The sequence below is a fragment of the Lepidochelys kempii genome, chromosome 20 (assembly GCF_965140285.1).
Source record: "Lepidochelys kempii isolate rLepKem1 chromosome 20, rLepKem1.hap1, whole genome shotgun sequence".
In the NCBI taxonomy this organism is placed as follows: Eukaryota; Metazoa; Chordata; order Testudines; family Cheloniidae; genus Lepidochelys; species Lepidochelys kempii.
The window spans coordinates 9,301,805-9,317,470 of record NC_136399.1 but is presented as its reverse complement, the minus strand read 5'-3'; the positions used below and the strand labels follow the sequence as shown (position 1 = coordinate 9,317,470).

Genomic DNA, 15,666 nt, shown 5'->3' with positions numbered 1-15,666 from the left:
ATCTGGCACTGGTTCAGCTGCTACAGGAATCCCGTGTCCAGCTCTGCAGCCTGCAATTCAGGAAGAATGTGGGTAAATTGGAGAGGGGTCAGAGAAGAGCCATGAGATTAAAAGATTAGAAACCTACCTTAGAGTCAGACTCACGGGGCTCTATCTAGTTAGTATAACAAAGAGAGGGTTAGGGGGTGACTAGATCTCAGTTCCTACCTGGGGAACAGATATTTGATACTGGGATCATCAGTCTAGCTGACGAAGGTCTAACGTGATCCAGTCACTGATAGTTAAAGCTACAGCCCTGCACAGATACAAAAATATATATCCGCATCCGATCCGTGATCCGCAAAAATTGTCCGTGGATCTCTGCATCCCTGAATGGGGATATCTGCAGATACCCACGGATATCCAGGGCTCTACTAACAGCGTCACAGGTCACCGTGCAGCAGTGACACAGGGCTGTGCCAAGTCCCCGACCCCCAACTGTGACAAAGTGGGACTGTTCTTAATGTTTCCTCTGAATAGTGTGGGGGTGCCTCAGTTTCCCCTATGCAGTTCTTAAGTATCTAGGGGGTGGTGTAAGGGTGTATAATCACTGCAGAGCCCTAGAGGGCATGTGTGTGCAGGAGTCTGGACTCAGAGGATGGCCGACACCCTGTTTTCTGGCCACTGATGGCCTGGGCTCTTCCCCCCTGCAAGGTGAGAGCTAAAGGGTTGGAGAACAAAGGAATCAGGTGACCTCCTGGCCCGGGGAAAGGGACAAAGCCCAGAGGAGGAGGGGCTGGAGGGAGTTTCAGTTTGGGGCTGGCTGGGGACAGACGTGGTTGTCTGGCTCACTGCTCCCCAAAATGGACCCAGCTGAGGGGTCCGGTTCTCTGCACCTACAAGCTCTGTGTTAGACCATGTTCCTGTCGTCTAATAAACCTTCTGTTTTACTGGCTGGCTGAGAGTCACGTCTGACTGCGGAGTTGGGGTGCAGGACCCTCTGGCTTCCCCAGGAGCCCCGCCTGAGCGGACTCGCTGTGGGAAGCGCACGGAGGGGCAGAGGATGCTGAATGCTCCGAGGTCAGACCCAGGAAGGTGGAAGCTGTGTGAGCTGTGTGTCCTAAAGACAGGCTGCTCATAGGAAGGGGACTGCCCCAGAGTCCTGCCTGGCGTCATGGGGAGCAGTTCCAGAGCATCGCCCAGGGACTCCGTGACACCAACTGCCCCCCGATGGCTCTGTCCCTCCTGCCTAGGGTTGCCAATTTTGGTTGGATGTATTCCTGGAGATTTCATCACATCACATAACCTTTAATTAAAGATTAATCTTTAATTCCTGGAGACTCCGGGCCAATCCTGGAGGGTTGGCAACCCTACATCCTGCCCCACTCCAGAGAGGGAGGCTACAATCCTGAGCCCTCATGTGCAGCGCCACCCTCCCAGTGGCTCGGACAGCCCTATGCAGCCGCGGCGGGTCCAGCGCACGCAGACCCGGCCGGGACAGACAGGCTGCTCTCCTCACAGCACCGCAGTTGCCACTTGCTAATGTAAAATACAACCGCACCTCTTTCAAATGGCACTTGGCTCACTCCCTTCTGGGAGCTGTAGTTTATCTCCTCTGTCCAAGCAAGCTGGGGACTACAACTCCCAGGATGCTCAGCGGGCTAGGCCTATATGATTGAGAGAGCTGAGCTGGAGCCTGAGGGCTGATGACAGCCGCTCCCTTTGGCTTAGCATGTTCTGCAGAGCCCTGCACGGAAACAACATCTGTATGTGCATCTGAGTCGCAAGCCGGAAAATGGTCCCCGGATAGCCACATCCCCAGATATAAAGCGGATATCCGCGGTTTTGCAGGGCTCTTCTTAAAGCTAGACAAAGTCAGAGAGGAGACAGACAGAGTGATTAACCATTGGAACAACTGACCAGCGGTGGCAGTGGATTCTCCCTCGCTCGACATTTTAAATTCAAGATGGGATGTTGTCTAAAACAGTGGTTCTCAACCAGGGGTACGTGCATAGGCACCAACTTCCCCTCTTTCCCTTGGATGCTCCACCCCTTCCATGAGGCCCCACCCCTGCCCTGCCCCCATTCCAACTCCTTCTCCAAATCCCCGCCTCTTCCCCGCCTCCTCCCCTGAGCGCGTCGTGTTCCCGCTCCTCCCCCTCCTCCCACAGCGTTCTAACGCCGCCAAACAGCTCTTTGGTGGCGGCCAGGTGGGAAGCGCTGGGAGGTAGGTGGAGGAGCAGGGATGTGGCAGGGACGCTCAGGGAGGGGGCGAATGAGGAGGAGGTGGGGCAGGGGGTGAGGGGAGCTCGGCTGCCAGTGGGTGCAGAGCACCCACTAATATTTCCCTGTGGGTGCTCCAACCTCGGAACACCCACGGAGTCAGCGCCTATGGATACGTGTACCCCTGGGGGTCCACAGGGGTCTTCCCAGGGTACATCAACTCATCTAGCTATTTGCCTAGTTTTACAACAGGCTACATAAAAAGCGCTGGCGAAGTCAGTACAAACTAAAATTTCATACTGACAATGACTTGCTTATACTGCTCTGTACACTCCACACTGACATGTAAGCACAGTATTTATATTCCAATTGATTTATTTGATAATTATATGGTAAAGATGAGAAAGGAAGCCATTTTTCAGTAATAGTGTGGCTGTGACACTTCTGTATTTTTATGTCTGATTTTGTAAGGAAGTAGATTTGAAGTGAGGTGAAACCTGGGGTACACAAGACAAATCAGACTCCTGAATGGGGTACAGTAGTCTGGAAAGGTTGAGAGTCACTGGTCTAAAAGATCTGCTCTAGGAATCCTTGGGGGCAGTCCTCTAACCTGCATCAGGCGGAGGTCAGACTTGATGATCACAGTGGTCCTCTCTGGTGTGGGAATCTGTGACCAGCTTCCAAGTCCCTTCTGCAACTTCCCTCCAGACTCCTGCTGGAAAGGGCTGTGCGTGCCATACAGGGGTGGGGGGCTCATCCTGGGGGGGGCTATGAGCTGGGCTGGGCTGCAGCAGACTCATGCTGGGAGGGGGGAGGGGGAACTGCCTGCTGAGGGGGCTGTGCAGAGGCTGTATATGTCGTGCAGGGATGGAGGCTTGTGCGGGGCGGGCATCTGTGCATTGGGATGGGGCTGTGTGTGCTGTGCTGGGGCGGGGATCATTCCACCGGGGAGGTGACTCATTCTAGGGGCCCCTGTTCTGCCCTTGCAGCTGGAGCAGATGCTGGAGAACACAGCCGTGCGTGCCCTGAAGCAGCTGATTCTGCTGCACCGGGAGGACGGCCCCAGCCCCTCCCGCACCGTTGAGTGGCTCAACATGTGCAGCTGGTGCTCAGGACACCTTCATATCAAGTGCCCACGCCGTGTCTTCTCCCGCCGGAGCCCCAACAAGCTGGTACTCATCCCCAGGATGTCCCTCTCGTCCCCAGGACCCTTTGGGCTGGTGTAGCATGGTGCCAGACGGCGAAGCTGTCTGTGCTAAGGAAGACAAAACCCCATGGGGGTGGGCACAGAGCTGCTGGGGCACTGAATTCCCATGGTACTCCTTTGCACCCAGGCGCAAACCTGCCCCCAAAGGGGGGCCGTAGGCATCCACAACCCCAGCTTTACAGTGGGCCGGGGGGACAAACCCGGGGATAGAACCCAGGAGTCCTCGTTCCCAGCCCCATGTCCCTAGTGGTACATGAACACTCCCTCTCAATAAGAGTCGTGGGAGTGGGGCTGGGACAGTGACCCTGCTGCCCACCACCCTGCCCAGAGCAGTGCATGCTGGGAGCACCATTGCATACCGCCTGGCCTGTTGGAGGCATGGCAGCTGTGTGGCAGGTTGCAGAGTTTGGGGCCGTGTGATGGGCCCTGGGACAGGCTCCCTGCCTGCCACTGGTCTCTGAGCCCCCCCTCTCCCCCAGGGGCTGCTCCCACATCCGGGTGATCACGGCCATGGAGGAGGCCGGGATCCCTATTGACCTGATCGGGGGCACATCCATTGGCTCCTTCATCGGGGCTCTCTATGCTGAAGAGCGCAGTGCTGTGCGCACCAAGCAGCGTGCCCGTGAATGGGCCAAGGTGAGGGGCAAGGCCTGCTGTGGGGTGGGGCAGACACAGGGTGGGTGTGCCGTGGGCAGGGCCAGACTTGGGAGGGTGGGAGCAGGAGAACTCCCCAAACCAGCCCCTCCCAGAGCTGCCATCCCGTGACCCAGCCTTCCCCACAGCCGCTGGCAGCAGGCCCAGGGCTGCACTGGGAGCTGGGCGTCACGGCCAGCAAGTGCAATACAGAGGTCCCAGCATGCACTGGGGCCTGATCGCTCTGCCTGAGGGGGCCTAGAGACCCTCCAGGCTCTCTCTGCTGCAGGCGTCTCTGCCCCCTGCTCATGCTGTGCAGCTCTGCCCTGTGAGTTCAGAGGCAAGCCTGCAGGCTATGGGGGTTTGTCCTCCCTTTGGCCCTGGGACGTCTGCTTGGCTTGGAGCGGAGAGCCCCATGGCGCGCTGCAGCATTGTGCTGCTAGGCACGGCAGCCTCTGCTGCGCATGCAGCAGGCTCGGGCAGCAGGGGGGTTCCGGTGGGAACCGCAGCATCCCCAGTAACAAGCCGTCATGCTAGTTGGCACACAGTGCTTTGGCTGGAGGACATGCCACCCCCCACCAGCAGTTCCGGGGCTAGCATGCCAAGTGGAGGGGCTGCACCAGAGCACCGCCTGCTTCACAGCCACATGCAGTGAGTGAGTGTCCTGTGAGCTTCAGGCTCGCTGCCGGCTCCCCGACAATCCTCCCTGCCTGTCCCCATGAGCCTGGACTCCGAACACTGCTTGTGCTGGGCTGTGCCCCCCGCGGAGTGACCCCCCGCCCTCCTCCTGCAGAGCATGAACTCCGTGTTTGAGACGGTTCTGGACCTCACCTACCCCATCACCTCCATGTTCTCCGGCTCAGCCTTCAACACCAGTGTTAGGGACACTGGGGCATGGCCACTAGGTAACTCGAGGGGATGGCAGACCACGAGTATCGATGAAGCCCCCTCGCACCAGGCCAGGTGTCCTTGGCCCCCCCTCCTGCCTGGAGGCACTCGCAGCAGCTCTGCGTACTAGGCCCAAGTGTCCTTGGCCCCCCTGCCTGGAGGCACACACAGCAGTTATGCTGAGAATCTGCAACAGTATGTTGCAGAGTCAGACTGCCTGAAACTAAGCAAGGCCAAACAGGGGAGATATGGAAGAACAATGCTGACTAAAGCAGCTTTATGTATGGTTTAACAAATGATACAGAGAATCAGGGAACTAGCTGGGAACTGGATTGGCTGGCTATATGGATACTTGGGGCAGCTTGCTATTGGATAGGTATGCTGGGAAAAAGGATGTATAAAAGCCTGTGTAACTTCCTGCTCTGTGTGCAGGATTTGAGATTTTATTCTCCCTGTACCTTTTTGCAGCTGCAAATAAACTTTTCTGCTTCTCCACCCCGTTGTGATTATTGGGTGTAGCACACCGGGTAACGAACCACTCAAGCTGTTGTTCAGCCTCTCGGCACTGGGTGCCGGCAACACCAGCATCAACAAGGTCTTCCAGGACAAGCAGATTGAGGTAGGGAGATCCAGGAAGCTGGGCGGGGGTCCTGGTGCAGAACACTCAAAGTAGCCTCTTGCTGGGCAGCCCTGAGCAACGCCCCCTGCCGGCAGCGGTGTTCCCTGGAGCCCGGCCTTGCCCAAGGAGCGTGGTGCCTTGCACAGCCCCCACGTCTCTGATTAGCCCTTTGTGCCCCTGCAGGATCTGTGGCTCCCCTACTTCAACGTGACGACAGACATCACAGCCTCGGCCATGCGGGTCCACAAGGACGGTAAGCGCCTGCGCCCCACACCCGTGGCGTGTCCCAGGCTGCACGAGGTGCATGGCGCCCTGGCTGTTGGGGCCCAAGTCCTCAGCATCCTGCTCATGTGAGGGCCCAGAGCCAGAGGCCTCTCCCTGCCCCCCACCCTGAGCCAGGAGCGCAGCCTGTGGGGTGGAGCCTGGTTGGTTGCTGAGAGTAATGGGCCTCACTGGCCTGTCTCGGCCCCTGCTGGCTCTCTCCAAAGAGCCCTGCTGTGTGTGTGCTCGATGGGTCCACGTGGCCAGGCCAGGCCTGGGCTCAGTTTAGGGAGGCCTACTCTGACTGAAGCTATTTCAGGAGATTTTTTTTTTCCAACATGACATAATGTCGTTTCCTTAAAATAGCCTATCAAAATCTCCTGGATGGCTTTCAGTAGACGCCGGGGGATCGATGCTGGTTCCGGGAGACTCCAGGCCAAACCTGGAGGGTTGGCAACCCTAGCTGAGCATTGCCGCCCCTCAGGTGCCGAACCGATGTTTCTAAGGATGGGAGCAGGTTATCGCCTGCTCTAGAGAGTGCCCCCTGCCCCCCAGGAAGCAGTGCTTGTAACCCCTAGCCCACATCAGCTGGCATGGGCCACCCGACTGCCAAGCCATCTACTAACACAGTGAGGGACTGGGCTGGGCATGGCCATCTCAATGTCTTTGCCCCCACACCTGTCAGGGCCCCTCGGCGCCCTGCCCTGCAGAGAAGGATAATGTTACAGGAAAGGGCTGAAAGGAGGGCAGGGGCTGTCAGGGCAGGGCTCCAGAGGTCTAATTAGGAGTGATGGGCTGAAATAAAGGAGAGACGCCCCCACCCCTGCGAGAGAGCCAGGGCAGAAGCTGCTGTTGGTGGCACAGGGAGCGCTAGCTCTGCTGCCAGGGCTGGGCTACAGGCGAAGCCAGGCTCTGGGCCACCCCCTCCTTCCGCAGCAGCCCTGGCTGCTCTCCCAGGGGCTGGGGCACCCCTTATAGGGAGCACTCAGCCCAAATTGACTGGGGCCAAACACCAGAGCCTGGGGGCTTCCCCCACCCAGGGCTCTGCCCGTGGCAGCAGGAGCTGCTGGCTCCCCCTGATCACCTGGCCTCAGGGCCCAGAATCCCCAAGCAGCCAAACACCATTCCTATCTTTCTGGGGGCAGCAAGGGCCAGCCTGGGCCAGCAGAACCCAGGCCCAAGAGCTGCTGACGCTGCTCCTGGTCAGAGCTGGACCCTCCCTTCCCCCTTGCCCATTCCCACACTCTGCTGCCCACTTGGTCCCTGTCTGGCTCTTCCCCTGTTCCCTGATTGTAACAATTCTGCTACTCACTAACCCCTGGTAACACCCTCCACCCCTGACTGTGTGGAGAGAACACAAGATGGGGCTATGGGACACACTAACCTTGCTGCCCCCTGCCCCTCACGTCTGGCCTGAGCGGCCCTCCTGTCATCTGACACCCCCATTGGGCCAGCTGGATGGCGTGTTAGCAGCAGCAGCAGGGGCAGCTCTGGGTGAGTGGGGGGAGCTGTGGCAGCATTCTGTCCTTGCACTTGGGTGGTGGTGGTTGGGAGCCCTGGGTGGAGCGAGGGCCTGCTATGGGGGTGCGTGTGTGTGTGGTGAGGCTGGGGCTGAGGCAGACAAGGGGCAGCGTTCTGTTCTTGCACTCAGGCGGTGGTGGTTGGAGGCTCTTGGGGGAGGCAGGTGGAGGGGGGTGCGTGTGGCGGGGCTGGGGCGGACAAGGGGCAGCGTTCCGTCCTTGCACTTAGGTGCTGGTGCTGGTTGAGGGCTCCCTGGAGAGGTAGGAGGGGGGAGCTGCTGGTTCAAACTCAGTCTCTGCCCTCGGTCCTCATCTTGTGCCTTGTCTGTCACAGGCGCCTGATCTCACCTGGGACATTGATCCATCCATGCCTGTCCACGGGGTGCCCCGGCAGCTGTAACTGCCTGGCTCTCACTCTGCCTGCTTGTCTGTCCTAACGCCAACTAACCCCACTCACCCCTAACTCACTGCGTCCATGGGCCAGGGGCCAGGGAGATGGGTCAGGGAGGGGCAGGGCTGGCTCTGCTGCGTGTCTGTGTGCGTGTGAGTGCTCTCTTCCTGGGCAGATGCCAGGGGAAGGCCTTCTCCCTACCAGGACCCTGCTGTCCTACCCAGGGGTCCTCAGCTGGCATCCAGAGGCATCAGCTGAAGCCCTTCCCCCAAAGCCCATGGAATGGGGCCTCTGCCTCCTGCAGTGATTGGGGACCCCCTGAACCCCCATCTCAGCGTGTGCCTCCATCTCCTCCTGGGCCAGCAGTGCCCAGCCTGTGCTGCTGCCTCCGGGCCTGGACAGTCCTGTCCTGGCGTCTGAGCCCTGGGCGCTGAAGAGCTCTGTCTAAGGTGGAGGCTGCAGGCTGAGGCAAAGTCCTGCAAAGAGCTCCTGACAGCCAACTGAAGTCATAGCCTGCGCAGCCTCATTCCCGAGCTGGCCTGGCCCCCAGGGTCCCGCAGCCCCTTGAGTGCTGGTCCCAACATGCCCGTGTGCGTGTTGCCGGGCAGCCTTCTGCCAGCAAGCACACAGCAGCGTCTCGTTGGGCCAGGGCCTGGCACTGCCCCATGGCAGGGAGAGCGAGCAGGGCGTTGGGGTAGGTAGAATAGCCCAGCCCAGTTGTCAGTGTAGCCACCACTAGCTGGAGTGGGCTGAGGGGGACGGGTGTTCAGGGAATTGGTCCCTCCTCTGGTGGGGGGCAGATTTCTGGGTATGTCACAAGGGTCTGTCCCTCTATTAGGCTGGGGGTGGCACCTGTTCCCACACCCAGCCTGACTCCTAGCACAGACCGCCCCTTGTCTGAGCCGGTGTGCCCTCTCCCTGCCAGGCTGGGGAGACCTCCCAGTACCCCTACTCCAAAGAAGGCATCTGGATTTCTGAAGCTTCTGTCCTGTCGTTTCCTGTCTTCTCTCCGTCTGTGCTGTCCCCGTGCCCTGTGACTGTCTCCTCTCCCTCCAGCAGGCAGTGTATGGCGCAACGTCAGAGCCAGTGCATCTTACCCCCCCTACCTGCCTCCTCTCTGCGACCCCAAGGACAGCCACCTGCTTGTGGACGGCTGCTATGTTAACAATGTCCCAGGTCAGCATCATGCGCTCCTCGGGCCCTGGGCCACGGGGATGACCTGCGTGGCTTGGAAGGGAGGGCCAGGCTGGGCCGGGGTGGCAACTGGCTGCAACCCCTGCCCACCATACTCTGCCACGGCCGCCCCAAGTTGGGCTGCAGCCACTGCCTCCTTCCATGCCATAGCTTGTCCTTCCCTGGCGAGGGCTGGTTCTGACAGGCCTGAGGGCACAGGCTGGATCCCAGCACCCCGGCCAGATGTGTGCTGCTCAAGCTGAGAAATCTGCACCTCATGGGGGCCGGTGCTGGGAGCCTCGGCCACGAGGCCAGGTGCTCGGTCTCTCCTGAGGCCTTTGGGAGTCAATCCAAGGCACCAGCTCTTCCAGAGCAAGGGGCAAGGACGGGACCCAACCCCTGGCTGAGTTCTAGGCAGTTGGCTAGTCTCTCGCTGGCTCCAAGGACTGTGCAGATTCCCCAGCCTGGGTGCCGGGGCGCCCTCCCTTCCCCGGGGCTCCGGGCCTGCAAGAGGCCGTCTCCTGACTGTGTCTGTTCCTGCCGGTTAGGCTCACTGTGGCGGTATGTGCGAGCGAGCATGACCCTTTCCGGGTACCTGCCACCACTCTGTGACCCAAAGGATGGCAACTTACTGATGGACGGTGGCTACACCAACAACCTGCCAGGCAAGTACCTGCCGCTGATGGAGACGCTGCTCACAGACCGCGAAGCAGGCCACCGGGGGAGGCACCACTGCTGCCAGAGTTCCCTGCCCCCGTCGCCTGGCTCTGCCCTGGCGCGTCTCCATCGCCCCCCTCTGGTGTCTCCGCAGCACTAGAGCCTCCTCACGGCTGAGCTGGGGCCCGGGCCTCTTGCCCTTCTGTGGGGCTGGAGGAATGTTATCGTTAAAACCAGCAACTCACCCGAAGTGGGGATCCTGCTCAGGGAGTGGGGCTTCCCTCCCACCACCCTGCGGGGCTGGTGCAGCACCTGGGCCCATGGCCAGCTGGGCAGGCTCATGTTATATGTGTGTGTAGGGGAGCAGCTCTTCCCCAATGGCTCCTTTGCGTTCTTGCTGTCTGCTGTCCCTGGCATCCCAAGTGGGGAATGGGTTTGGGGGGTCGGGGGGTCCCTGCTTTGCCTCCCCCTTGGAGTCAGGCTGAGGGCTGGACATTATGGAACCGCAGTGCTGGGCCCCGGCCTGGGTGAGGGCTTCTTAAACTGGAGCAAAGGCCACAGAAGAACCCCAGGCTGCTCCCCAACTGGAACCATGCCCAGCTCTTTACCCATGGAGGTTTTGAGCTTTTCCCTCAGCCCCTGGCCCCACAAGCCCCCGAGCAGGGACGGGGGAGGCTTGTACCTGAGGCTCCAGAGCAAACAGCCTCAGGTCCCAAGGAACCAGGTTCCCTTTGCAGCTGCGTGGAGTCGCACTGAGCTCAGCCTCGTGCATCAGCACCTGCCGATCCGTGCTGCAGCCAAATGGTACCAGCGCAGGCAGGCAGCCCCGGGGAGGGGCGGGGTCTGGCTGCTTGGAACGGAGCACCAGCCTTGTTGCTGATGCCCTGGGCCGAGCGGGCTCCACGAGTGGCGGTTCCCATCGCTACATGCAGGAGCTGGGCTGAGCGTGGGCCTGTCAGGCCCTGGAATGTCCCTGTTCCCCTTCAGCCCCAGTGAAGTGAGGCCTTGCCGGGGCCTCCTCCTACAGGGAGAACCAGGTGGTTCTGTCTGTGGACTGAGAACGCCCCCAGCCGCCTTCACATGGGAGCAGCAGGAGCAAACAGCAGCAGGCACGTTCCTTGGTCCCGATTTCCCAGCTGCCTGTCCTGTCCCCCCAGAGCTCTGTCTCTGTCCCCGTCATGGCCGCCCCCACCATTACTACTGCCGCTGGCTGCTCAGTTCAGGTCCTCACAGCTTCAACCAGTCCCCCCTCTGTCCTGGTGTCCCAGGGTGCCCATCATGCTCAGGATGCCCCTATGGTTGTGCTAGGCCTCAGGCCTCCTCTTTGCAAGGGCGAGCCCCACGACTCTGAGACTTCAGGCTCCAGCCCCCCTGCTTCTCGCCGGGGCTCCCCAGTGAGTCCAGCTGAGTGTAGACCCCGTGGGAGACTCGACCCTTTTGGCAACAATGCAGCCAGCAGGGAGTGGCAGTGACGCTGCACAGCCTGTTCAGACCACGGCCCCGTCATTAGTCACCTGGACTCCAGGACCGAGGGGCTCAAGTCTGTCTGAACTCAGAGCCTTTGTTAGCAGTAGCCTCTGCTCCAATCCGCCTGCATTCTCAATCTTCTGGCTGGGCAGCAGCCATCTTAACCCCCTCCACACACATACACCTGCTCTCTTTGTCTCCGCGGCTGTCCTGCAGGGCTCCCCTCAGCTCCCAGTCTGTGACAGTCACTGTCCGCTCAGGGTGTCTCCGAGGCAACTTTGTCCATGTGGGGACAGTTCTTGATAGTTCATTCAAACCACCGCAGACCTGCCTCTGTAACACCCACAGCTCATCTCCCTGTCCCTGAGGAGTGATTAGCCCCTTCATACCCAGGAGGTAGCATTACACAATAGGGAAACTGAGTCACACACTTTCAAAAAAATGTTACAAAAACTTACAGGGAAGCCTTCAGCTCACACAGTTCAGCTGATGGTTGGCCTTGCCATGTGACACACCCAGGGCCTTGGGCAATGGCTTCTGTTTAGTTACCTCACTCCATAAAGGGGCTTAATTGCTCCTTCCATGGAGCCTAACAGAAGAGACTGCACCCATTGGCAGTCACGGGCTTGGGTGAAGCCTTCAGCAGGTCTTTGGCAGACAGCCATTTACACACTGCCCCTGGAGCTGCACTGGGCCCTCCCCAGCACTGCGATGGGCTGTCCCTGTCGCAGCTTGGAGTCCAGAGTTCAGCGTGGGACAGTCCTGCTGCAGCTTGTCTGGCCAGGGGTCCTTGCCTGGGACGAGTTGCGGGTTCCTACTGCCCTCTGAATGTGCCATGGAGGGGGAGCTCCCAGGCACAACAGAGCCAGCCGGGGGAGGCTGGGTGAGCTGGACCTGCACTTCACACAGAGAAAGTCAGAGGGGGGATGGGGAAGATCTAGCCATGCTGGACCCTGCACTGGGAAGCACCACGCCTGGCCAGTTGGGCAGTGCTAGTGGGAAGGGGTCCCTGGACTCCCTGGTGCTGCGGAGCCACCCCCACCTACCCCGCCTGCTCTCATGCTGGTCATGCCTCCCACGCAAATGGGGGTGAGGGGAGAAAAGTGGTTGCTGCAAACCTGGCTTTGCTCCCCACCTCCTGCTTGTGGCTGGGGTTCTGCCCTGCTCCCCAGCTGTGGTTGGGGCATGGGGCGGGGAGCTGCCCTAATGGCAACAGGCAGGAGCATGGGGAGCCGGCAGTGCCACTCCCTGCCGGGCCGCCGCCCCTGACACGCTCTCTCTGACGCCAGCGGACATTGCCCGGACCATGGGCGCCAAAACAGTGGTCGCCATCGACGTGGGCAGCCAGGACGAGACTGACCTCTGCAACTACGGCGACAGCCTCTCAGGCTGGTGGCTGCTGTGGAAACGCCTCAATCCCTGGACCCAGAAGGTCAAGGTGAGCCCTGCCCTGCCCTGCCCTGCCCTGGGGGCTTCCGTGCCCGAGCCCCCTCCAAGGGGAATCTGCCCCATCTCTCCTGCTGCCTGCAGGCACGTCCCCCCAGCCACCTGGGCCGCACCTGACACATGCTGCAGGCCGGGGGGGCATGTGAGGGGAGGCAGGCGGGCCCCACCCACCCAGGGCTGGGGCTTTTCACCATCCCTCTCCCCTTCTGTGACTCTGCCCTCTACCCCAAGGGCAGCGACAGCCCTTGGTGCTGGCAGGGTCCCTTCCACCACAGCCCCTGCCTCCCAGGGCTGCTCCTGCCTGAGCATGCGGGCCTGCCTTGGCAGCCAGGTGGCTTCCCTCAGGCTGGCTGGGCACAGTCACTCCTGATGCCCCAGGAGCAGTTGCTGGGATCCGGCTCCAGCCACTCAGCTGGACTGAGCCAGCTGGAGGGGAGTCAGACCTGCAGAAAGTAGGAGAGACTGTCCCTTGCAGCCTCCTGCCCCAGGATGCTGTCCCAGGTGGGGCTGATCCAGCCCCTTGCAGGACACTCCTGTTTTTCCCCACACACATACAGGTGCCCGACATGGCGGAGATCCAGTCACATCTGGCCTATGTGTTGTGTGTGCGCCAGCTGGAGGTAGTAAAGTTGAGCTCCTACTGCGAATACATTCGCCCGCCCATCGACCACTTCAAAACCATGGACTTTGGCAAGTTCAACGAGATCTACGTGAGTCCAGATGGCCTGGGCCGTGAGGGTGGGGAGTGTGGGAGGCCCTGATTGGGGGGGTGTCTGTGCTCAGCTGGGGGCGGGGAGGTGGGAGGCCCTGATTTGGACCCTGGGCTGCACTGGCCTGGGGGTGAGAGGCCCTGATCTGGTGGGGGGGGTGTCTGTGCTCGGGCAGGGGTGGAGAGGGTGGGAGGCCCCAATCTGGGGTGCCAGGGGAGGGTCTGTGCTCGGCCGGGGGTGGGGCAGGTGGGAGGTCCTGATCTGGGGGGAGGGTGGGGTCTGTGCTCAGCAGGGTATGGGAGGCTGGGGGCTGCGCTTGGCCGGGGTGGGTGGGAGGCCCCAATCTGGGCCATGGGCTGTGCCCAGGTAGGGAGAGGCCCTGTGTGTGTTCTCCGCTCAGCCACTGACTGGGCTGTAGTCTGAGTTCACACTTGTCCTGCTGGTCCTTCTTGGCCCTGAGCTCTCTGGCCTGAGGGCAAGGGCCCACCATGACAGCAGCACTGCTGCCCCCTCCTGCCCCTTGGTGGCTGGCTGGGCCCCATTCTCCCCGGGGGCTGGGGCTGTGCCATCACACGGTGTCTTCTCCTTCCAGGATGAGGAGAAGAGTCTGCGGCACCGCAACTCCCCGCCCCAGGAGTGAGCCCAGCCGCCTGCTCCCGCACTGGGACAGATGGAGCCTGCAGGCCCAGGGCTGGCACTTGGAGACTGCGGCCTGCATGTAGCTGGGGCACTGGAGCCTATCCTGCGCTAGATCCCCCCGGCCTGCATCTGCTGCTGGAGTCCTGAGGCCAGCCTGGTTCCACTCAGTTAATGGCCAGGGTTCTGCTGGGGTCAGCAGCCCTTCTGCATCTTCCAGTATGCAGTGGGACCTGGCCTGGACGCACCGCAGGGTGGAGGGGCGGCCACTAGGCCCAGCACTCTCCATCAGCTAGTACTTGACCCAGGCCAGCGCTGCTGCAGTTCCAGGGGGGCCCTCAGCTAACCGCTGTATCAGTTGCAGGCCTATTGTTGGATTATATTGAAGTTCTGTATTAAAATCACAAATGAGTTTGATTCCCCATAGTTTAAATTCCAGGGTATTACTAATTAAGAGGTCTCTTGGTTTTGGTTTTGTTTCCCTCTCTGGGTAAAACTTGCAAGCTGCTAATTGTGTTAGTACATTCTAAGACAGAGTCCGTTCTCAAAGCAATTCTTTGTAACAACTACTCACACGGAGGGAGACTCAAAGCAATACTCTGTAACAACAGAAACAGCACCCAGAGACTCCCCGCCCTTTTGTTGTATTCATCTCGCTTTGTTAACAATTGTGATTAAAATAGAGATAGGATGTGGATGGATGCTTGGTGTGGATAATAACTGAATGATCAGGGAGGTGCCAGCCTAAGAATCCAGTGTCCATCGGCTGAAGAAGGCGCCAAGTGGAAATAACCAGAGGACCCCCGGAGGGCAGACTGGAATCCACCCAACAGCCTCAAGAATGGGAGAACCAAAGAACAAGATAACATCTGGCAGCACGGAGCCGTCAGGAATGTGCCATCTGCTGATTGATTCAGCAATAGCATGATGAAGCAATTCCCACAGACTGGCCTAAGAAGAAATTCCTATAAAAATGGACTCTAGAAAGTGAGAACTTTGGGGTCTGCTTCTGCAAACCACCTTCCAGGAGCGTCAGATGTGCATCTGACAAGGCCCTGCTCCCTCCTCATATCCAGGCCACCTGGCCAGTGGCTTGGCATGAGCAACTCTAAGGCTGGTAACTATGATAACAACCTTGCAGAACCTCTGTGTGTGTGTGTGTATAAATATGAAATTGAATGGAATGTTATAGCTATAACTAACTGCTTACTGTGATTCTTTCTGTATTCACAATAAATGTGGCATTTTGCCTTTTCCCCTTTAATAAGATCCTGCTGGTTTTTATTATATTGGTATAACACTATGCTGCTCGGTCCAAGGCCCTGCATCGCTTCAGGGACAGCAGGGCCCAGTCCAGCAGCCTCTGCTGGTAGGGGGTGGGGATGAGGGCAGGATGCTGGGGCAGGCCTACCCCAGCCCCTCCCCGCCACACACACGAGGGCCCATAGCCCTTCCTTGCTGCTCCCTTCACCTGCCCTCTGCCTGCCTCATGGAGGGCCATGGGGTGCAGCTGGCAGCCAGGGCCATGCACACTTCCCCCATGGCCCTATGCCTGCACACTCCTTGCTGGGTGCCAGGGCTCAGCTCCTGGCCGCGTGCTGCTGCATGACCTACTCAAGTGAGGGGGGGTTTGCAAGATGGGGTGAGGCAGATGCCCCCAGCTTCTGCCGGCTTCTCTTCCCCTGGATTGCCACCTGGGGTCCTGAACACCACACTGAGTCCAGAACCTGGGAGTCCTACGTCTCCCTACCCAGGCTGAGTGCTTTGGTGAAAACACTGCCTCTCCCTCCTCCCCTACATGCACTGTGTATGGGGCAGTGTCATTTCCCTCTTGCCCTCCTCCGCATTGCTTCTTT

At 59.7% G+C, this 15,666-nt stretch overlaps 1 protein-coding gene across 1 annotated transcript; it reads left to right on the top strand.

Annotated features, from left to right (window-relative positions):
- Positions 1-66: 66 nt before the first annotated feature.
- LOC140901046 (patatin-like phospholipase domain-containing protein 6) lies at positions 67-13,814 on the top strand. The gene is made up of 11 exons (XM_073319215.2): positions 67-72; positions 2,151-2,189; positions 3,192-3,424; positions 3,889-4,045; positions 4,836-4,924; positions 5,522-5,549; positions 5,733-5,802; positions 9,443-9,559; positions 12,308-12,456; positions 13,022-13,174; positions 13,767-13,814. Exons 1-11 carry the CDS (start codon positions 67-69, stop codon positions 13,812-13,814), a joined length of 1,089 nt encoding a protein of 362 aa, XP_073175316.1.
- Positions 13,815-15,666: the final 1,852 nt, after the last annotated feature.

Coding starts and splice junctions, on each gene's coding strand:
- LOC140901046 (XM_073319215.2), top strand. Junction 5,803..9,442: donor CATGCGGGTCCACAAGGACG/GTAAGCGCCTGC, acceptor CCTGCCGGTTAG/GCTCACTGTGGCGGTATGTG. Junction 13,175..13,766: donor GCAAGTTCAACGAGATCTAC/GTGAGTCCAGAT, acceptor TTCTCCTTCCAG/GATGAGGAGAAGAGTCTGCG.